Source organism: Monodon monoceros, unplaced genomic scaffold (assembly GCF_005190385.1).
Source record: "Monodon monoceros isolate NGI ecotype Baffin Bay Population unplaced genomic scaffold, NGI_Narwhal_1 Super_Scaffold_4, whole genome shotgun sequence".
Classification (NCBI taxonomy): Eukaryota; Metazoa; Chordata; class Mammalia; order Artiodactyla; family Monodontidae; genus Monodon; species Monodon monoceros.
Genome location: NW_021703781.1, coordinates 19424019 through 19447997, shown reverse-complemented (window position 1 = coordinate 19447997; position 23979 = coordinate 19424019). Strand labels below are relative to the sequence as shown.

Sequence of the window (23979 nt, the reverse complement as noted above, 5' to 3'; positions counted from 1 at the left end):
GGGAAGCATATTTCCTCACCTATTCTCCATGATTTCCCTGACAGCAGCAACACTTGGTCCTGCCCCAAGGTGTGTATAATATGGGCCTTTGTCTTTTTGTATAACTCGATCTGTGGAAGGAATAAGATTATTAGACCCAAAACTTTACAGAATTGCATAGGGGCAAGGAAGAGCTATTTTTTTTTTTTTCAATTCAGAACAATGAATCTTGACAAGATTTTGGTAAGCTTTAGTAATTAAAGTCTAGGACAATAGGCCCTGGAATTTAACTTATCCCTTTCTTTCTGCTCCTAATTAGTCCACTCTTTCTCTAAGAATCAGAGGAGGAAAAACATATTTTAACTTGTGGTTCATATTTATTCTCAGATCTCCTGCTTTAAAAAAATTCTATAAAAATTGAGGTACAAAATTAAGCTACCCAAGAGCAATACATCTTAAAAGCTTGGCTTCAGAATCCTATTAAAATTGAGCCCGACAATTGCACTGCTAAGATTTTATTCTATTACATATGCGCACAATTATGTATTTATAATACATATGTATACAAGAATATTCCTTGTGACAACTGTACGTAATATTAAAAAAGAGAAACACTCTTAACATCTTTCAATGAGGTAATAGTTAAATAGTATGTTTTAAAAGCCTTAAATTTTGTAAAACTGGAAACAAAATTAAAATCACTAATAATATTAATTTGTATAGAAAAAATATAACAGCCGTTTTTCTCTAGAAAAAGACATTTGCACCATATTTCTGTACCATTTGAATTTTTGTGTAAATTACATAGTTCTTAGAAATTGGTATTTTAAAACTTGGCCTCTGAGATTCATGTCTAACTAGAATCACTGGGAAATGCATGTCTACCTACGCCAAGAGATCATTACTTACCATTTTAATTGGATATCAGGTATAACACAGGATTATTTCTGGGGCTACTTAAGCAAGATATGGTGAATAATTTTTAACTTATTGGTAATCTAGAGCAGTGGTTTTTAATCAGGGGTATTTTTGCCAAAGGGGACATTTGGCAATATTTTGGGTTGTGACAACTGCGAACGCGCACCTGTGTGTGTGTGTGTGTGCGCGCGCACATCACTAGTGAGTAGAGGCTAGAGATGCCACTAAACAGCCTACAATAGATAAGGTGGTCCCCCTACAACAAAGAATTATCCCACCTAAAATGCCAGTAGTGCTAAATTTGAGGAACCTTGATCTAAAGGTTAATTACTCTAATTTTGCTAGAACATAATAACACTTTCACAGAAATCCTTTACCCTCAGATATGATTGGGATCCTTTACCCTCACTTTGGATGATTTCTGAAGTCTACTTTTTTGTTTCTCTTTTTAAGTTCCGATTTCTACACAATGAGCACAAAAACTTCAAATGTAACAATTATAGGAAAACATGCAACTGACAAGGGTATTCAACAGTTCCAGGTCCACTGCAGATACTGAATGAACTTTGAATGCCTGGCTGTCTTGACTCCCACATTGTGTTAAGGTAGTATGTATAAGGGTCTTGAAACTAGACAATCATCCTATTGAAATTTATGTATGCAGTCAAATTAGACGAGCTCAGGTATATAAATCTTACTGGCATTTTAAATTAAAGACCTTTTTTCCATTTTTAATGATATTCAGAGAAATTGTCTCTTTTTCACTTCAGATTTTTTTTTTTTTTTCCGGTACGCGGGCCTCTCACTGTTCTGGCCTCTCCCGTTGCGGAGCACAGGCTCCGGACGCGCAGGCTCAGCGGCCATGGCTCACGGGCCCAGCCGCTCCGTGGCATGTGGGATCTCCCCGGACCGGGGCACGAACCCGTGTCCCCTGCATCGGCAGGCGGACTCTCAACCACTGCGCCACCAGGGAAGCCCCCTACTTCAGATTTTTGAAGCAACATAGGATGGAAGTTACAAACACAGCCGCTGGAGCTGGGACTGCCTGTCTTAGAATTCCAGTTTAATCATTTACTAGCTGTGAACTTCTCTGACTCAGTCTCCTTACTTGTAAAATGGGGATAATAAGCATTCCCTTTGGTGGGTTGTTGTGAATATAACAAGTCAAGGGTGTAGGACAGTTATCAGACTTGCAGTAAAAGACCTGGAATAGGAGCCGTTATCATTATTACAATCTTCTGTCCTTGGTCCAAGAATCTCTCATTCTGCCAAATTGACCCCGCTCAGACAGCATTGCCATCCCTTCCAGATTGTCAGATCCTCCTCCTTGGAGGCTCTTCATTCTCAGAGGAGCCTATCTTTGGTGCCTGGTATGTGGTAAGCTGTCAAAACTGAGTGTTGAATGATGAGCAGAGAAATGGAAGGATTCATTTCAGAGTATCAAATGCACTTTGAAAAATCAAGAACTAAAAGTCATTGCTACACTTCACTATTTTTTCTATTGTGGATAAAAAAATATCAGAATGATATACTTACTTTATCCTTCCCATCAATCCTTTAACCACCCATTCTGGAATATACTAATGAACCATCTGCTTCTTGATTGGGTTAGCAATTACACAGATACTTTTTTTTATAGTTATTTGTTAAGTTGTACATATATTTTATGTTCTCTGTATGCATGCTATACTGCACAATTTAAAATATATATATTTTTAAACAAAAGACTTAAAGGTTGAAATTCTTTTGAATATAGGAAGAATAAACTGTGATAACGTATTAAGGGACTTCATTCTCATGATATGCACAGTAAACAACTTGAGAGACATCTAGCTTGAGAGAAATCAAATTTTCTACTTAAGAAAGTTTCCAAATTACCAGTTGGATTTCCCATTTATCTGAGCAGCATAAATAAGGGTCCCACAGAAAAGTGGGTATAGAATTATTTAGTCCATCCTAGCTAGAATATGAGTGGGGCAAAAATGTCATATATAAACTGTAAAACAAACTTGATTCAGTCACAACTTGAGGCCATTAATGCAAGAAAATGAAGAAACTCACTTACCAAGACAGTTGCAGGTAGGCAATTCAGAATCTTTTGTTGTGGACACCAGGGTTTTCGTAGGATTAGTAAAGAAGTTCATCGCATAATCATTAAAACTTTTCTGTGCACTGTCTATTGGGGAAAATTCTGATGCTCCAACACTAGATGAACAGACGTCCTCTTCGCTTTTGGTAGAAACCACTGTAATTCCACCTGAACATACTACATTTAGGTTCCTGAGAATTTGTGCTGGGTCCGGTAAAGGGGTCTCATGAGAGATACCAGGCAATGTTGGCAGCCTCTGATGTGTGACTTGGTCTTTAACATCCTGTTGGAACTGTGTTTGGTCATTGCCAGCCATCACATTAGCACACTGGTTAGTTGGAGAGGATGGCTGGAGTAAAGGATGAGCTTTCTGATTGACATTCACTGTTGGCTGTACCTGAGCATATCCATTTTCTGTAAACGCCTGTCCATTGGATTCTGTTTTTAACTGGATTACGGGGAGAGAATCCAAGGGTTCAACCTTCATCTCCTGTGCTAATTCAGGATAATACCGCTCAAATTTTATTTGAGTGAGTGGAGGAAATAATTTTTTGTGTTCTAATGCTGAACTCCTTTGAGTCAGTGGTTTCCATACTTTGGTTAGGGGAGGAATTTTTCCCAATAGAATAGGAAAGTCATGTGGACCAAATTGACCAAATCTTTGAAATTTAGATGCTATCCAAATGTCATGTAACTTACTATATTCATATGCCAACTGTTCCTGTTTTTTCTGGTCATTTTCTTGACAACTTATGATCACAGGCTTCTTTTTCCGTCGATCTCTTGATGGGGTAGATTTTGTCTTTTTCTGGATTGTGTTCTTTTGCTTTGTTACTGAAGGTCCTTGGTTATTTTGTACACTGGAAGGTGGTTTATGCTCTATTGTGCCCTTCTCCTGGCTATAGTTTTGCTGTACATTATATGCAACAAGGCTTGTTGGTGTACTTTCAACTTTTTTGTCCTCCGGTTTTATACAATTGAATTTAATTATTGATGCAAGTTGTGTTAACTGTGCAGCAACATCTTCTTCTATTTTACTATGAACTGTATCTTGACATGAGGAATCATCTTTTGAGTCCAACTTGATGCTGCTGTCCAGTGACTGGTTACAATACTCCGATTTATTAGTTGTTGTTGTCAACTGATGCAAATTTTTGGAACTGTCAAGAGCAATTCTACCTTGAGCAACATTTTTATTGGTATCGGTTTTAGATGAATTTGAATTTGGTATAAAAACAGATACTGAATTTGTGACTGTTGAATATTCCTGTGCCTTTGCGGATGCTTGGTCACTAGGTGAGCTGCTGTGTGACTTAGAAATATTTTGGCCATTGAACATCAATGTGTTGCCTGAACTTTGCTTTTCCAGAGATGGACAGTGATGAAGGCTTTGTGGCCCCCCTTGTAAATTTGGGTCTTGGAGGTCTTTTCTTACAGAATACAGGATAGCTTTACAGCTGTTAAGCAAACTAGCTGTTCTCTGTTCTGTCTCTTCATCCTTCTCTGACTTCGATGGTGAGGAATTTTCTGATGGGGCTTCTGAAAGTTGTGTTAGAGCTTCTATGGCCACTACTTGTTCTAGCGTTAATCTCCTATCTTTCATTAGGGATAGAAGACTTGGTGGAAGTGTTGATCCTTCTTTTAGTTCTCTATTTGTTATAATTTCTAGGGATTTTGGTTGATCACTTTCATTGTGTATACTCGTATGACTATTTAAGTTGCAGTTTGCAGGATCTGGAAAAGACTTACAATTAAAGCCAGGCTTCTGAATGACCAAAACATTACTTCTCCCCTTGAGATGATCACAGCTCGCACTAGTAGCAATGGCGCTCATGGCATTGTTATGGTTTGCAGTGTCTTTCAGGAATTTATAAGGATTGTTTTCAAATGCCTTGCCAAGTTCTTCAATGTTGATTTTTTTAAAAGACAAATTTGTTTCAGTTGGCACATAGTGTACATTTTTAATGCCGTTTCTTACAGTTTGTGCAAACAACTTTTGAGGTTCAAGGAGGTCAGTAAGTAGGATTTTTTTCCTGTCATCTTCAGAGCTTTTCAAATTTTCAGCTTCTGTTTTAATTGTATTGAATTCTCCTTTAACATGATCAGCTAAGTGTGATTTCTTGTTTTGTGTCCACTTTTCCACTTCAATACCTGTCATACTTTCTTCATTTTTAGTTACATTTTCTAAGGGACATGAATTCAATTCCAATCTTTGTTCTTCCTCATGACCACAACTACTGTATTCCATGGATTCTGACTTGGGGCCATTTACTGGTTTGTTGTCAAAATCTGCCTATAAAATAAACAGAGAAATTACTCTTATAATCTGCTCCAATATCTGAGTAAGAGCTGTAAGAGCTTTACAATTTAAAAGCAACTAAATGTGAAGTCCCTGAAAACATTTTATTTTCACTTTTTACATTTTTAGAAGTTATAAAATACCAAAAAGGAGAAAGAAAAAAAAGAGAGGTGGAAACCATCATATTCCCATGACTGTTAATATTTTGGTATATTCATTTTTTTCCAAAATAAAATTTTAAAATATTTTTACATTGATGCCATTCAATGAACAATACTTATTATTTCAATGCAAACTGTACTGAAGTAGAACACACACACACAAAAACATATAAATCATAAATATATAGCTTGTTGAATTTTCACAGAATGAACACCTATATATCCAGATCCCAACCAACAAACTTACATCTAATAAATAATAAGGTCCTACTGTACATCACAGAGAACTATATTCAATATTCTACAATAATCTATAAAGGAAAAGAATATAAAAAAGAATGTGTATGTATATGTATAACCGAATCAATTTGCTGTACAGCAATGATTAATACAACATTGTAAATCAACTATACTTCAAAATAAATAAAAATAACAAAAAGAATTTTTTTAATTAAAAAAAACACATCTAGTCATCACTCCACTGTCAAAGGGTAGCTACTGCTATCACATCTATCATAGATTTCTTTGGCTTATTTCCCAACTTCATACAGCTGACTTCCTTTTACTCAAAATTACATTTCTGAGAGTCATCCATGTTGTAAAGTTTAACTGTAATCCATTCATTCTTACTGCTATACAGTAATTCATTGACTGAATATACTACAATGTATATCTCTATTCTACTGTAGATGGACATTTAGTTTTAGTTTTTGGCTATAACAAAGAACACTGCTATAACATATTACTGTTATATTTTGGTGAACTTGTACATACATTGCGTGGAGTGGAAGTGCTCGGTCATTCAGTGTGTGTATATATGCGTGTAGTTTAGGAGATAGGCCAAATCATTTTCTACAGTGGTTGTCAATACACACTCCCACCAGAAATTATGAGTTTCAATTTTTACTAACAATTAGCTCACATTCTTATTAATTAGTATCTTCTATCTTTACACATCAGACATTCTGGTGAGTGGGTAGTGACACCCCTTTTCAAAAATTTTTTGGAGATGAAGTTCCCATGAAATAAAATTCATCATTTTACCATTTGAAATTGTGTACTTCTGATTTTATTCACAGTGTTGTGCAACAATCACCTCTAATTCCAGAACATTTTCATCACCCCTAATAGAAACACTGTACCCATTAAGGAATCATTATTCCCCCCTCTAATCCCTATTTTTTTAAACCTTGAAATAGCTCATCCAAAATTATACCACAGGAGGAGACAATAGGGGACATTTTGGTCAAGAGCAAATAGAAAATAACCTCTATAATATTTAACGTGGCTCTGGATGTTCTAGTCAATGCCTTGAAGACAGTAAAATCTAAACATAAAAAATTAGGAGACTTCTTACTGAATGATGATTATATAACTGACTCCAAAGAAAAAACAGGAGTATCGACTAAAAAAAAGAATCAGGGGCTTCCCTGGTGGCCTGCCGATGCAGGGGACACGGGTTCGTGCCCCGGTCCGGGAAGATCCCACATGCCGCGGAGCAGCTAGGCCCGTGAGCCATGGCCGCTGAGCCTGCGCGTCCGGAGCCTGTGCTCTGCAACGGGAGAGGCCACAACAGTGAGAGGCCTGTGTACCGCAAAAAATAAATAAATAAATAAAAGAATGAGAGTTCAGAAGGGCCATATCTAATTTCTTTCTTTTTTTTTTTTAACCGTGGCTTTTAAAAAAAGATTTATTTATTTTTATTTTTGTCTGCGTCGGGTCTTAGCTGTGGCACGCGGGATATTCGCCGAGGCACGCAGGATCTTTCGATGCGGCACTGGGGCTCTTCGTTGTGGTGCACGGGCTTCTCTCTGGCTGTGGCGTGGGGGTTTTCTCTTCTCTAGTTGTGGCACACACGCTCCAGAGTGCGCGAGCTCGGTAGTTGCAGCATGCAGGCTTAGTTGCCCCGCAGCCTGTGTGATCTTAGTTCCCTTAACAAGGATCAACCCACATCCCTGCCTTGTAAGGCGCGTTACCACTAGATCACCAGGGAAGTCCCCTAATTTCTTAATCAGGGTATAGGTTACATAGGCTATGTTCAGTTTGTCAAAAGTCATCAAAATATACAATTATCATATATACATTTTTCTATATTACATTTAAATAACAACCTTGTAAAACTAAATGAAATAATAGCCGATTTTTTAAAAAAGACACCAATATTATAATATTTTTAATATTAAAAGGAATAATAAGTTTAACATGCAGGGTAGATAAACAAATTAACAGACTAAATTTAAAAATATTTTAATAATTTATTATTAAAACGCTGGCATTTGTAAGCAGTAGAGAAAGTATTAATTTCTTAATAATGATGAGGGAAGTTTGATTCCTATCTCAAAATATGCAACAAAAATTCCAGATAGGGCTTCCCTGGTGGCGCAGTGGTTGAGAGTCCGCCTGCCGATGCAGGGGACACGGGTTCGTGCCCCGGTCCGGGAAGATCCCACATGCCGCGGAGCGGCTGGGCCCGTGAGCCACGGCCGTTGAGTCTGCGCGTCCGGAGCCTGTGCTCCGCAACGGGAGAGGCCACAACAGTGAAAGGCCCGCGTACAGAAAAAAAAAAAATTCCAGATACATTAACAATGTAAATATAAAAAGATGTAAGGAAAAATCTTCCAAAGCAAGAGCAAAAAGTGGTAAGCCATAGAAGAAAAGATAGAATTCTTTAACTACATACGATATTAACAATCTTAAAGGCAAAGACACCATAATATGCTTTTCAAATTGCTGATCACAACCTATGAGTCCCAATACCAATATCATGCTTTGTGACAAGTGTCTTTTAATGGAATATTAAAGAAAAATGTGTACACTACATTTAGTAAAGATAAGTATTATCATAATTTTTTTTTTTTTTTTTTTTTTTTGCGGTACGCGGGCCTCTCTCACTGTTGTGGCCTCTCCCGTTGCGGAGCACAGGCTCCAGACGCGCAGGCTCAGCGGCCATGGCTCACGGGCCTAGAAGCTCCGCGGCATGTGGGATCTTCTCGGACGGGGGCACAAACCCGTGTCCCCTGAACCGGCAGGTGGACTCTCAACCACTGCGCCACCAGGGAAACCCTATGATATAAATTTTTATGTAGGTGTCTGTGCATTGAATCGTGATGTAAAATGTATTTATTTCCTGATATGCGTAGCTACTTATAAAGGTAGGAGAAATATTGCCAAAAATAAACTGAAAAGTCAAGTGACAGAGTGGGAAAATATTCGCAGTACATATAAAGAGTTACCATTCTTAATGAAAAAGAGCTCCAACAAATTAAGAAGGAAAATGACTCAATAGAATAGTGAGGAAAGAATAGGCATATGCAATTCACTTAGGTGGAAATCAAAAGGATCAAAAGCTGTCCAACTTTACTAGAAGACAAGCAAATGAAAATAAATGTCATGTTTTCATCCATCCAAATTGCAAAACTAAAAAAGTAGAAATGTATGTAAGAAAATCATAATACAACATAACATTTACAGTAGAGAAAGTATGAAATAAACTCATATAATCATATTGTGGAAAATGTGCAGCCATTACTCTATGTATCAATATTCTTAGTATATCATTAACCAAAATAATATGCACATGTGACATTATCATCCCTTTTTATTTAAAACACACAAACACTGGGAATTCCCTGGCGGTCCAGTGGTTAGTACTCAGCACTCCTGTGGCCGGGGTTTGATCCCTGCTCTGGGAACTAACATCCCATAAGCCTTGCAGCACAGCCAAACACACACACACACATACAAATTGGTCTAGCACAGAAAAAAAGCTGGTAGTATAAACCTAAATTGTTAATAATAGTTACCACTGTGAAACAGAATTAAAGGGGAATTTTTTTTTTTCTTTACTTGAAGCTTTTAAGTTTATTGGTATGCATATCCGAACACACTGGACTATACATTCCCTTACAGAGACGATCTTGAGGTCCTTTTAAAATTTATGTACTAAAAGCATAAGACAGTCTCATTAATTAATGAGCTTAATTAAAAAGCAACTGACCAACACAGAAAACAAACTTATGGTTACCAAAGGGGAAAGCGGGGGAGGGAAAAATTAGGAGTTCAGGATTAACGGATACACATTACTATATATAAAATAGATAAACAACAAGGACCTACTGTATAGCACAGGGAACTATATTCAATATCTTGTAATAACCTATAATGGAAAAGAATCTGAAAAAGAATATGTATATAAATATGTATAACTTAATCACTTTGCTGGACACCTGTAACTAACACAAATTGTAAATCAGCTAAACTTCAATTTTTTTAAATGTGCTTCCAACCTAAATGTCCATCAACAGATGAATGAATATAGAAGATGTGGCATGTATATACAACGGAATACCACTCAGCCATAAAAAGGAATGAAAATGAGTTACTTGTAATGAGGTGGATGGACCTAGAGTCTGTCATACAGAGTGAAGTAAGTCAGAAAAAGAAAGAAAAATACTGTATACTAACGCACATATATGGAATCTAAAAAAGCAGTACTGATGAACCTAGTGGCAGGGCAGGAATAAAGACACAGACGTAGAGAATAGACTTGAGGACACGGGGGAGAAGGGGAAGCTGGGACGAAGTGAGAATATAGCATTGACATATATGGTAGCATTGACACTACCAAATGTAAAATGGATGGCTAGTGGGAAGCTGCTGCATAGCACAGGGAGATCAGCTGGATGCTTTGTGACCACCTAGAGGGGTGGGATAGGGAGGGTGGGAGGGAGCCTCAAGAGGGAGGGGATATGGGGATATATGTATACGTATAGCTGATTCACTTTGTTGTACAGCAGAAACTAATTCAACATTGTAAAGCAATTATACTCCAATAAAGATATAAAATAAAATAAGATAAAAATAAAAATGTACTTCCAAGAATTCTGATAGTACTAAAGATCTTTACTTTATGATACCCTCTAGTTTCTAGACCACCCCTACCTATTCACAGTTCATTTTGCAGCTTCTGATTTTCTTGTTTTCCTACTCAATCTAGATCCCTTGGACTGCTGTTTCAATAGTTTTATTCTTTGATCTCCTGCATTTTTCAAAGACAAAGCAGGTAATAGAATATACTTGGTATACATATTAGAAAAAAAATTGACTTATTATTCAGTTATAACTCATGCAGCTTTTAAAAAACACTGGGTATCACAAGTTTATAAGTACATGAAAACATGTCCTACACTCTGCTAACTATAAAACTAAACTTTAAGGAAACGGAATTCCCTGGCAGTTCAGTGGATAGGACTCGGCGCTTTCACTGCCAGGGACCCAGGTTTAGGTAACTAAGATGCCTCAAGCTGTGCAGCACAGCCAACAACAACAAAAAAAGAGATGCATCCAAATAATGTACTCACCACAAAGTGGGTATAGAGGGAACACACCTCAAAATAATAAAGGCCATTATGATAAGCCATAAGCCCACAGCTAACATCATACTCAATGGTGAAAAGCTGAAATCATTTCCTGTAAGATGAGGAACAAGACAAGGATGCCCCTCTTGCTACTTTTATTCAACATAGTATTGGAAGTCCTAGTCATAGCAATCAGACAAGAAGAAGAAATAAAAGCAATCCAAATTGGAAAAGAAGTAGTAAAACTGTCACTGTTTGCAGATGACATACTATACATAGAAAATCCTTAAAAATTACCAAAAACTATAAGAGCTCATCAATGAATTCGGTAAAGTTGCAGGACTGAAAATTAATATACAGAAATCTCTTGCATATCTATACACTAACAACAAACCATCAGGAAGAGAAATTAAGGAAACAATCCCATTTAGAATCCCACCAAAAAGAACAAAATACCTAGGAATAACTCTAACTAAGGAGGTAAAAGACCTGTACTCAGAAAACTTTAAGACATTAATGAAAGAAATTGAAGCTGACACAAACAGATGGAAAGATATACCGCATTCAGGGATTGGAAGAATTAATATTTTTTAAATGACCATACTATCTAAGGCAATCTACAGATTCAATGCAATTCCTATCAAAATACCAAATCAAAATTACCAAATAATTTTTGTATGAAAACACAAAGGACCCTGAATAGCCAAAACAATCTTGAGAACAAAGAACAGAACTAGGCGTATCATACTGCCTAACTTTAGACTATACTATATAGCTACAGTAATCAAAAGAGTATAAGTACTGGCACAAAAACAGACACAAAGATCAATGGAACAGAATAGAGAGTCCAGAAATAAACCCATGCACTTATGGTCAATCTACAACAAAGAAGGCAGGAATATACAATGGGGAAAAGATAGTGTCTTCAATATGTGGTACTTGGGAAAGCTGGACAGCTACATGTAAAAGAATGAAATTAGAAATTTTCTGATACCACATATAAAAATACACACAAAGTGGATTAAAGAACAAAATGTAAGACCTGAAACCATAAAACTTCTAGAAGAAAGCATAGGCAGACACTCTTTGCAATAAGTCACAGCATTATTTTTTGGATCTGTCTCCTAAAACAAAAGAAAGAAAAGTAAAAATAAACAAATGGAATCTAATTAAATTTAAAAGCTTTGCACAGCAAAGGAAACCATCAACAGAATGAAAAGACAACCTACTAAATGAGAGAAAATGTTTGCAAATGATATGGCCAATAAAGTGTTAGTATTCAAAATAAACAGCTCATACAACTCAATATAAAAAAAATGCAGGCAATTAAAAAATGGTGAGAAGATTTGAATGGACATTTTTATGAAGATATATAGATGGCTAAAAGGCACATGAAAAGATGTTCAACATCACTAATCTTCAGAAAAATGCAAATCAAAACCATAACGAGATATCACGTCACATCAGAATGGCTATCAGCAAGAAGAACACAAGTAACAAATGTTGGTGAGGATGTGGAGAAAAGGGAACCCTCGTACACTCTTAGTAGGAATAAAAATTGGTGCAGCCACTGTGGAAAACGGTATGGAGATTCCTCAACAAACTAAAAATAGAACTACCATATGATTCAGTGATTCCACTCTTAGGTATATCTAAAGAAAATGAAAACAATAATTCAAAAAGATACATGTACCCAAATGTTCATAGCAGGATTATTTAAATAGCCAAGATATGGAAGCAAACTAAGTGTCCACCAACAGATGAATGGATAAAGAAGATGTGGTATATTATATACAATGGAATACTACTCAGCCATAAAAAGGAATGAAATTTTGCCATTTGCAACAACAGGGATGGACTTGGAGAATATTATTCTTAGTGAAATAAGACAGAGAAAGACAAATACTGTATGATATCACTTATATGTGGTATCTAAAAAATAAAACAAATGAATGAATATAACAAAACAGAAACAGAATCCCAGATGTAGAGAATAAGCCAGTGGTTATCAATGGGGAGAGGAAAGGGGGAAGGGTCAAGATAGGGGTAGGGAATTAAGACGTATCAACTACTATGTATAAAATAAATGTTATAAGGATCTAGTGTACAGCACAGGGAATATAACCAATATTTTATAATAACTTTAAATGGAATATATAATCTATATAAAATTTTTGAATCACTATGTTGTATACCTGAAACTATAACATACAATTATATAATATTTTATATATAACTATAATATATAATATTTTAAATAAACTATACCTCAATTTTTAAAAATGCATAAAATCAACTTTTTAAATAGATACATCTAAATAAAGTATACATACATCTAAACAAACTATACATAGGTTTGTTTTTAAATAAAAGTGTTGAAAAGAAAAGAAACTAACCTATGTGCTATTACTGGTTAATCTTGAACACTAAGATGGGGAAGGGAAGAGAGCAATCCATAGGAATTGTGTGACCCAGGAGCCGGTACTTGGCCTAAACTATAGTTTCTTCCTTCTAAGAGATCATATATGATTGTGATGGGAATTAGATGAGATAATATGACTCAAGAGCACAGTGATGATGAGCTATCACTGAGAGAGCACAATTTCATTACAATAGTTATAATTCAAAAAAAGTTAGCTGTATTCTAATATACTCCTTACTTGCAGTAACTCATTAATCTTCATACAACCCTGATGAAGACACTGTGAAAAGGTGCTCAACATTAAAAGAAATGCAAATTAAAGTGACACAGGTAACATTTTTCATTTATCAGAATAACAATGAAAAAATTTGACCACCTAGACCCTTGGGCAAGCTGTAGGGAGATAAACTTTCATAAAATGTTGGTGGAAGTACAAAATAGTGCAACCCCTATGCAATTACTCCTAGGGCAATCTGGCAATAATTAACTATCAAAATTAAGTGCAACTTTAATACAGCAGTTTGAAATTTATCTTAGTTATACCTGCATATAATTACATGTTTTGACAGCTTTGTATATTTTAACAAATAGCTGAAAATATCCCAGTGTCCATCTGTAGCAGACTAATTCAATTGTGATATAATATAATATAATATAATATAATGCCTTGCAACTATAAAAAAGGATGATAGGGACTTCCCTGGTGGTGCAGTGGTTAAGAATCCGCCTGCCAATGCAGGGGACAGGGGTTCCAGCCCTGGTCTGGGAAGATCCCACCTGCCGCAGAGCAACTAAGCCTGTGGGCCACAACTACTGAGCCTGCACTCTACAGCCCACAAACCACAACTACTGAGCCTGCATGCCACAACTACTGAAGCCTGTGTGCCACAACTCCTGAAGCCCGCGAGCCTAGAGCCCGTGCTCTGCAACAAAAGAAGCCACCGCAGTGAGAAGCCTGTGCACCGCAAAGAAGAGTAGCCCCCGCTAGCCGCAACTAGAGAAAGCCTGCGCGCAGCAACAAGACACAACGCAGCCAAAAATAAATAAACAAACAAATAAATAAAAGAATGATAAAAAGTTCCAGAGCTAATAGGCAAAGATGTCCAAAATATGTTTTTAAAAATATAGTACTTGTATATGAAATATATCTTTTTGTATAAAAAGAAATAATATACACATTCATATTTGCATAAAGAAACTCTGGAAGAATACAGCTCTTCCTCAGCACTGCCTTCGGAGGTGGCAGCCGTCTCCAACTCAGCATCATGGCTGCCCTCAGACCCCCCGTGAAGCCCAAGATCATCAAAAAGAGGACCAAGAAATTCACCTGGCACCAGTCAGACCAATATGTCAAAATTAAGCGGAACTGGTGGAAACCCAGAGGCACTGACAACAGGGTGTGCAGGAGATTCAAGGGCCAGATCTTGATACCCAACATCAGTAACGGGAGCAACAAGAAAACAAAGCACATGCTGCCCAGCAGCTTCCGTAAGTTCCTGGTCCACCTGGTCAAGGAGCTTGAAGTGAGGCTGATGTGCAACAAAGTTTACTATGCTGAGATTGCTCACAACCTCTCCTCCAAGAACCAAAAAGCCATTGTGGAAAGAGCAGCCCAGCTGGCCATCAGAATCACCAATCCCAACGCCAGGCTGCTCAGCGAAGAAAATGAATAGACAGCTCACGTACACGTTTAGTTTGTGTTAATAAAACCATAAAACTCGGCTAAAAAAAAGAAACTATGGAAGCATACAAAAGAAACTAATGCTGAATAGGAAGAGTTTAGTTTAGGAGCAATACCTGACAGTGAGAAAACAGCAAGGAGGCCTGGGAACTATTTAGACTCAGATCTGATTAAACACTGTTTTGACTTTTTAATATGTTTCCTTTAAAATTAAACCAAAATTGACAAAGCACTCTATGGAAAGATTTCTAGGGTACAATTAAGTGAAAAAGCCTAAATGCAGAATAGTTTATGTAGTATCAAATTACAAACAAATTAGAGCAAAAGGAAGAGTGCAGAGTACATATGTATTGGCTAATATTTGTTTAAGATATTTCAAGAAGGGTATATACAACTGTCAACATTTGTATTATAGAAACTGTACTCAGTGGTATTCTGGTAAATGTTTAACAATCAACTTGGGAAGTGGTGGGGAGAAAGCCCTGTTTTGTAGGGTTGGCCAATTTTTGTGGTGTAAATACACCCACCACGGTGGATTGTAAACTATCAGTGTGACCACCTGAGCAAGAGTTGGGAAGAAATGCACACATCTGGTGAGCTGGAAGGAGCTGTCTCCATGACACCGCTGAGAGCACTAATCCAGGCCCCAGTGGCTACATTGTTTTAATGAAGATTTTATTGACATTTAATCTGCTTAGGTATAGTGTATTTCCTGAACATCTATCTTGAATCTCAAATTATTATTGTTAACATTTATCTCTAAAGAGAAGCCAACTCTCTGAAGGAAGTGAAGTGTTTCAAGAATATTGGAATGGTGGCTGTTTTATCCCCTCAAGTTTCATGTACACTCCAGGGACACCAAACTCTTGCCACCTACCCACCTGTGTTTGTGTCTCTTCTCCTCCTCCTCCAACCCCCCTCCCCCTCCGGTCCCACTGCTGTCCTCTGCTACCCCAAAAGGGCCCAAGGGAACAGTTTACAAGACAGTAAGTGATTAAAACTCCCCTAGTTGTCTGTCTTCCACTCTATACCCATTTCAAGATTATAGGTTGTTCGCACTCTGAACTAACAGGAATGTTGAACTCCTTAGATCAGATCTGGGTCCAGTAGTTCCCAGGCCCCCTCCATCTTGTCATTTTTCCACATTCCTATCATCAGGATACTCTTACACCTGCTCTTGAAGGAGCTCAAATGACACTGAGCAAAGGGGTATTTTATTCTGAAATGACCCTGCCCTATGGACCGGATCTGACTGTAGCTCCTCCCAACACACACTCACATTCCTTACATGCTGCATGTCCTGTATCAAGAAACAGGTACCCAGATCACATGAAAAAATAAAGACTTTCGAAGCATGTTCAGAGACGTGGTCCTACAAGACTGTGACCTTTACTACACAGGTAGATCAGTGTGTTTCTCAACTTTCTTTTCATTTTTTTTCATCCCTTACTGCAGGAGTCTTTTAGTTTTTTGTTTTTTTTTTTGGCTGCCCTGTGGGCATGTGGGATCTTAGTTCCCCAACCAGGGATCTAACACCCCACCCCGCCACCCCCAACCCGCAGTGGAAGCGCTGAGTCTTAATCATTGGACCGCCAGGGAAGTCCCTGCAGGAGTCTTTTAAAACATTTTTTTCCCTAATAGCCCTCCCCGTGAGATCTTAATACGACAGATATTGTGGGTATCTGCTTACGTACTGTGGCCCCCTTGTAATATCTAAGATTTTTTCGCCCTGCCCCCCCACCAATATAAACCCCCTCAGAGTAAAAAACAATTTTAAAAACATGTAGAACAGGAGGAGCAGCCCACAGCGCATTTATTCCTAATCAGAAGTGACACCTTCAAAATCTACGTTCTCAACCTGAAAATTGAGAGCTTGGAGAAAATTTTGTGGGAGAACCGCTGGGGCCTCCATTAATTTTGCCTTTAAGATGACACAATCATGCCTGATACTGTATTTTCCCTCCCACATTCTCTAAAAAGAAGCATGGAGGTCAGCCCTGCTCTGCAACCTACCACCATACAATGCTAACCACAACTGCTTGATAACAAAACCAAATTTAAGTCAAAAGTAAAGATGAACCAGCTACTCATCAAAGATCCGCCCAAGGGGATTCTAAAATAAACATTTAACACACATACACCAAAAATATCCTCCTTCAAAGGGGACCTGCAAAAAGCTACCTTATTTTCGTATAGCAGTGAAATTACCTTCTCCAGAATCCCAGCCATTAAGCTCTCTTTTTCCTTTTTTTAGGCATAAAAAGGGAATACCTGCCCGACCAAGTTTTGTAGCCCTAACATTCTCTGAGCTTTGCCTCTGATCTCTGTTTCTCCAGTTTGCCTAGAGCCACCCGGTGAGGGGTTCAAAGGCCACAGAAAGGCAGGGCTGGGTGAGCCAGGAGAGGGGGAGTCTAAGGAACTAGGTCAGCATGCGTCCCCACCTGCCCTACCTCATTGCCATACGGACTTACGGCTTTTCCAAGCTTGCGCCGAATAGAAGCCATGGCAGAAACTTCAAATGTTTCCCAATTCTCTCAGTCAGATCCAGACACCAGATCCAAACAGCTTTTCTAATGTTTTTATTCTTATCCCCAAACAAAAACTCCACCCTCGTTTGGCCACAGGGTCTTAGTATCCAAAGTAATTCCTTTAACTTGGGGGTGGGGCAAAGGAGGAGAGTTACTAAAGGGAGGGACAACTTCTATTTAATCAAAAACCAAGTTAGGGGCTTCCCTGGTGGCTCAGTGGTTGAGAGTCCGCCTGCTGATGCAGGGGACACGGGTTCGTGCCCCAGTCCGGGAAGATCCCACATGCTGCGGAGCGGCTGGGCCCATGAGCCATGGCCGCTGAGCCTGCGCGTCCGGGAGGCCACAACTGTGAGAGGCCCGCGTACCGCAAATAAAAACAAAAAAAAACAACAACAAAAAAACCAAGTTAATTGCAGATTAGTTCCAAATGTATACAAAACTGACCTAAGAGCTAAACCTCTGTAGTCACAGATGACCTAGTCCTAGACCTCTTCCTCTGGAGCTAAGAGTCAGTATAATTTATTCCCAGTCAAAAAGATAAAAACCCGCTCTCTGGGCTCAGAGCTAGTTTGTGGTGACAATGCTAAAAGCACTAAGGTCAGGATTGTCGGTAAATACGGGCCCATTATGCTGCCTCCCTCAGGAAGACGGAGAAGAAAACTGAAATCAGCCAACACGCCAAGTACACTTGTTTCTCTGGTGGCAAAACCAAAATGAAGAGATGAGCTTTGGGGATCTGGAGCCATGGTTCCTGAAAAGCTTGCAGGTGATGCCTAGACCTACAGTACCGCTCCTACCATCGCTATAAAATCTGACTGAAGGAACTGTAAGACCAGTGGAAGGTCCACCATTGGTAACACTGCTAGCCTACAATAAATGGGTTAATTCATGTAACAACAAAAGACAAAAAGCCTGTCAGACCCCAAATCTGCCTCAAGCTATGATCCCATGAAATTCCCTCCTGATTCAAATATTTTAAGTAGTTATCCCCCAAGGTTATAAATGAGTTCTTAACTGCCAAGTCCAATCATTCCTTAAATATCATACACCTAACCTGCTCTTTTGTGGATCCCCAAAGAGATTCTCAACTGAAACTATAATCTAGGTCTCCCCTGGAGCCTCACTCTTGCGTGTCTGTCCCTTGGTTGTGGGTGTGTCCCCCTGAGCTCATTCCTTAGAGGAGTCTAAGTCAAAACCCACAGACTTTTTGTTCTTCGCACTTTTCGTGAACAATCCTATCCATGCTTAAAGTTAATAACCAACTCTCATGTTCAGTGTATTTTTTTTTTTTTTTTTTTGGCCACACCTCACGGCATGTGGGATCACAGTTCCCCGACCAGGGATCAAACTCACGCCCCCTGCATTGAAAGTGCTAAGTTTTAACCACTGGACCACCAGGGAAGTCCCCAGTTATTATTCTTTACACTTTTTATGTATCTTAACTGTTTCATATATTTTTAATAACGTGAGCTTTACTGGAATCAAACTGGTGACTCTCCGACTGCTTACCAACCACATGGCATAGAGCGAGTCCTTGCTAATTGAGCCCCAGTTTCCTTAAGATAAATCAAGACTATGGGATTAGCTTATACACACTACTATACATAAAATAGATAACCAACAAAGACCTACTATATGGCACATGGAATTATACTCAATATTTTTTAATAACCTATAAGGCAAAAGAATCTGAAAAAGAATATCTGTGTGTGTTATATATATTCATATATACATATATATATATATACCTGAATTGCCGTGCTGTACACCTAAAAGTAACACGATATTATAAATCAACTATACTTCAATTTAAAAATAATAATAATTTTTCAGGATTTAAAAAAATTATTAAAAAAAGATAGATCACTACTGTATAGCACAGGGAGCTATCTATATTCAATATCTTGTGATAAACTGTAATGGAAAAGAATATGAAAATGAAAGTATATATATGTATAACTGAGTCACTGCTGTACAGCAGTAATTAACACAACATTGTAATTCAACTCTACTTCAATAAAAAATAAATTTAAAAAGATAAATCAAGACTAGTAATAGCACTTACTGAAAAGGTTTATTGTGGGGATTAAATCAAACAACTTATTTATACACACTTATAAGTGTTGGATCTTATGTGTAGAAATGAACTATTTAGGGAAAAATACATATTAGTTAGTTCTTTTTCTACATGTCCTTCAATATATGGCAAAAACTCAGTAATTCCAGTCTCAAATCCACAATTAAGAAAAGAATATTTATTAATAGCTATTACATATGTATTGAGCATGTACTGCTTGCCAGGCATCATTATAAGCACTTTATATGAATTATCTCATTTAATTTTCCTACTGAGAAAAATGTATTTACAGGAATTCCCTGGCGGTACAGTGCTTAGGACTTGGTGCTCTCAGTGCCAGGGGCCAGGTTCAATTCCTGGTTGGGGAACTGAGATCCCACAAGCTGTGTGGCACAGCCAAAAAAAAAAAATCGTATTCACTTCTCCAGTCTTCTAACAAGGAAGGTTCTGATAAGGTTAAGTCACTAGCCAAAGTCAGATCAATGCTCTGAGCCAAAATTCAAACCAAATGTCTCTTTAGAGAGGTCCTAGTGTTAGTCACAAGGTCCTAGTATTTAACCAAATGCACTGTCCTAAAAATAATCCTTTCAGCAGCAAGTAAGTATTAACATTTAAAACAAGTTCCTTTACTTACTAATATTTACTAATGCTTACTGAACTAAGATTGCCATAGATGCTTAGAACGAAAAAGAACAACACAGCTCCTATGGAAGTTTCCTTTGTTAGATTGTGGGAATTATCTTTCTGAACTGACTGGCCTACTTTTTTTTTTCTTCACATCTTTATTGAAGTATAATTGCTTTACAATGTTGTCTTAGTTTCTGCTGTATAACAAAGTGAATCAGCTATATGTATACATATATCCCCATATGCCCTCCCTCTTGAGCTTCCCTCCCACCCTCCCTATACCATCCCTCTAGGACCTCACAAAGCATCGAGTTGATCTCCTTGTGCTATGTAGCAGTTTCCCACTAGCCACCCATTTTACATTTGATAGTGTATATATATCAATGCTACTCTCTCACTTCATCCCAGCTTCCCCTTCCCTCCCTGTGCCCTCAATTCTGTTCTCTACATGTGTGTTTTTATCCCTGCCGTGCCACTAGGTTAATCAGTACCAATTTTTAAACTTCCATATATATGCATTAGCATACAGTATCTGTTTTTCTCTTAGGTCTACTTTTATTCAACTGTTTGTGAGTTGTAGCAGTACAACACTGCTATTCAAAATATCATAACTTAATCTCCAAATTCAGTATATGCACGGTGGGTTCACACAAACTTATTACAGAAAGGAGTGAAACTGGAACACAATTTAGAATCTAGTTCTTAAGGAAGCAGTCGGAGGTCACTGTCTATTTCCTCCCGCAAATGTTCCTTGGCTTATAACCCTCTTTACTTCTGGATAACCCTTACATGTTTTACCTTCTAGCATAACTTTTTCCTCAAAATTGTTAGTTTCTGACACTGCAGAAATACAAAGGATCATGAGAGGTTACTCCAAGCAACTGTATGCCAATAAAATGGACAACCTGGAAGAAATGGACAAGTTCTTAGAAAAGCACAACCTCCTGAAACTGAACCAGGAAGAAACAGAAAATATAAACAGACCAATCACAAGCACTGAAATTGAAACTGTGATTTAAAATCTTCCAACAAACAAAAGCCCAGGACCAGATAGCTTTACAGGTGAATTCTATCAAACATTGAGAGAAAAGCTAACACCTATCCTTCTCAATCTCTTCCAAAATAGAGCAGAGGGAAGGACACTCCCAAACTCATTCTACGAGGCCACCATCACCCTGATACCAAAACCAGACAAAGATGTCACAAAAAAAGAAAAATACAGGCCAATATCACTGATGAACAAAGATACAAAAATCCTCAACAAAATACTAGCAAACAGAATCCAACAGCACATTAAAAGGATCATACACCATGATCAAGTGAGGTTTATCCCAGGAATGCAAGGATTCTTCAATATATGCAAATCAATCAATGTGATAAACCATATTAACAAATTGAAGGAGAAAAACCATATGATCATCTCAATAGATGCAGAAAAAGCTTTTGACAAAATTCAACACCCATTTATGATAAAAACCCTCCAGAAAGTAGGCATAGAGGAAACTTACCTCAACATAATAAAGGCCATATATGACAAACCCACAGCGAACATCATTCTCAATGGTGAAAAGCTGAAACCATTTCCACTAATACCAGGAAAAAGACAAGGTTGCCACTCTCACCACTATTATTCAACATAGTTTTGGAAGTACTAGCCACAGCAATCGGAGAAGAAAAATAAATAAAAGAAATCCAAATCAGAAAAGAAGAAGTAAAATTGTCACTGTTTGTAGATGACATGATACTATACATAGAGAATCCTAAAGATCCTACCAAAAACTACTTGAGCTAATCAATGAATTTGGTAAAGCATCAGGATACAAAATTAATGCACAGAAACCTCTTGCATTCCTATACACTAATGATGAAAAATCTGAAAGAAAAATTAAGGAAACACTCCCATTTACCATTGCAAGAAAAAGAATAAAATACCTAGGAATAAACCTACCTAAGGAGAAAAAAGACCTGTATGTAGAAAACTGTAAGACACTGATGAAAGAAATTAAAGATGATACAAACAGATGGAGAGGTATACCACGTTCTTGGATTGTAACAATCAACATTGTGAAAATGACTATACACCCAAAGCAATCTACAGACTCAGTGCAATCCCTATCAAACTACCAATGGCATTTTTCACAGAACTAGAACAAAAATTTTCACAATTTGTATGGAAACACAAAAGACCCTAAATAGCCAAGGCAATCTTGAGAAAGAAAAATGGAGCTGGAGGAATCAGGGTCCCTGACTTCAGACTATACTACAAAGCTACAGTAATCAAGACAGTATGGTACTGGCACAAAAACAGAAATATAGATCAATGGAACAGGATAGAAAGCCCAGAGATAGACCCACATACATATGGTCACCTTATCTTTGATTAAGGAGGCAAGACTATAAAATGGAGAAAAGACAGCCTCTTCTATAAGTGGTGCTGGGAAAACTGAACAGCTACATGTAAAAGAATGACATTAGAACACTCCCTAACACGATACACAAAAATAAATTCAAAATGGATTAAAGTCCTAAACGTAAGGCCAGACACTATAAAACTCTTAGAGGAAAACATAGGGAGAACACTCTATGACATAAATCACAGCAAGATCCTTTTTGACCCACCTCCTAGAGAAATGGAAATAAAAACAAAAATAAACAAATGGGACCTAATGAAACTTAAAAGCTTTTGCACAGCAAAGGAAACCATAAACAAGATGAAAAGACAACTCTCAGAATGGGAGAAAATATTTGCAAATGAATCAACTGACAAAGGATTAATCTCCAAAATATAGAAGTAGCTTATGAAGCTCAATATCAAAAAAACAAGCAAACCAATAAAAAAATGGGCAGGGGCTTCCCTGGTGGCGCAGTGGTTGAGAGTCCGCCTGCCGATGCAGCGGACGCGGGTTCGTGCCCTGGTCCGGGAAGATCCCACATGCCGCGGAGCGGCTGGGCCCGTGAGCCATGGCCGCTGAGCTTGCACGTCCAGAGCCTGTGCTCCGCAACGGGAGAGGCCACAACAGTGAGAGGCCCGCGTAACGCAAAAAAAAAAAAAAAAAAAGGGGGGGCAGAAGATCTAAATAGACATTTCTCCAAAGAAGATATACAGACTGCCAACAAACACATGAAAGGATGCTCAACATGACTAATTATTAGAGAAATGCAAATCAAAACTGCAATGAGGTATCACCTCACACCGGCCATTTTGATGATGGCCATCATCAAAAAATCTACAAACAATAAATGCTGGAGAGGGTGTGGAGAAAAGGAAACCCTCTTGCACTGTTGATGAGAATGTAAATTGATACAGCCACTATGGAGAACAGTATGGAGGTTCCTTAAAAAACTAAAAATAGAATTAACATATGACCCAGCAATCCCACTACTGGGCATATACACTGAGAAAACCATAATTCAAAGATTCATGTACCACAATGTTCATTGCAGCTCTATTTACAATAGCTAGGACATGGAATCGACCTAAGTGTCCATCGACAGATGAATGGATAAACAAGATGTGGCACATATATACAATGGAATGTTACCCATAAAAAGAAACGAAATTGAGTTAATTGTAGGGAAGTGGATAGACCTAGAGACTGTCATACAGAGTGAAGTAAGTCAGAAAGAGAAAAACAAATACCGTAAGCTAACACATATATATGGAATCTTAAAAAAAAAAGGTTCTGAAGAACCTAGGGGCAAGACAGGAATAAAGACACAGATGCAGAGAATGGACATGAGGACATGGGGAGGGGGAAGGGTAAACTGGGACAAAGTGAGAGAGTGGCATGGACATATATACACTACCAAACGTAAAATAGATAGCTAGTGGGAAGCAGCT

The 23979-nt window shown here is 37.9% G+C and overlaps 1 protein-coding gene and 1 pseudogene across 3 annotated transcripts in view; one reads left to right on the top strand and one right to left on the bottom strand.

Moving 5' to 3' along the window:
• TET1 (tet methylcytosine dioxygenase 1) overlaps positions 1-23979 on the bottom strand; it is a 124888-nt gene that overhangs the window by 42695 nt on the left and 58214 nt on the right. For all 3 annotated transcript variants that reach the window (XM_029201204.1, XM_029201206.1, XM_029201205.1), the window contains 2 exons: positions 2963-5279; positions 20-110 (listed from right to left, as the gene is read on the bottom strand). In XM_029201204.1, coding sequence (XP_029057037.1) covers positions 20-110; positions 2963-5279 — 2408 coding nt within the window. The remainder of the gene's footprint in view (positions 1-19; positions 111-2962; positions 5280-23979) is intronic.
• LOC114883421 lies at positions 14491-14898 on the top strand (annotated as a pseudogene).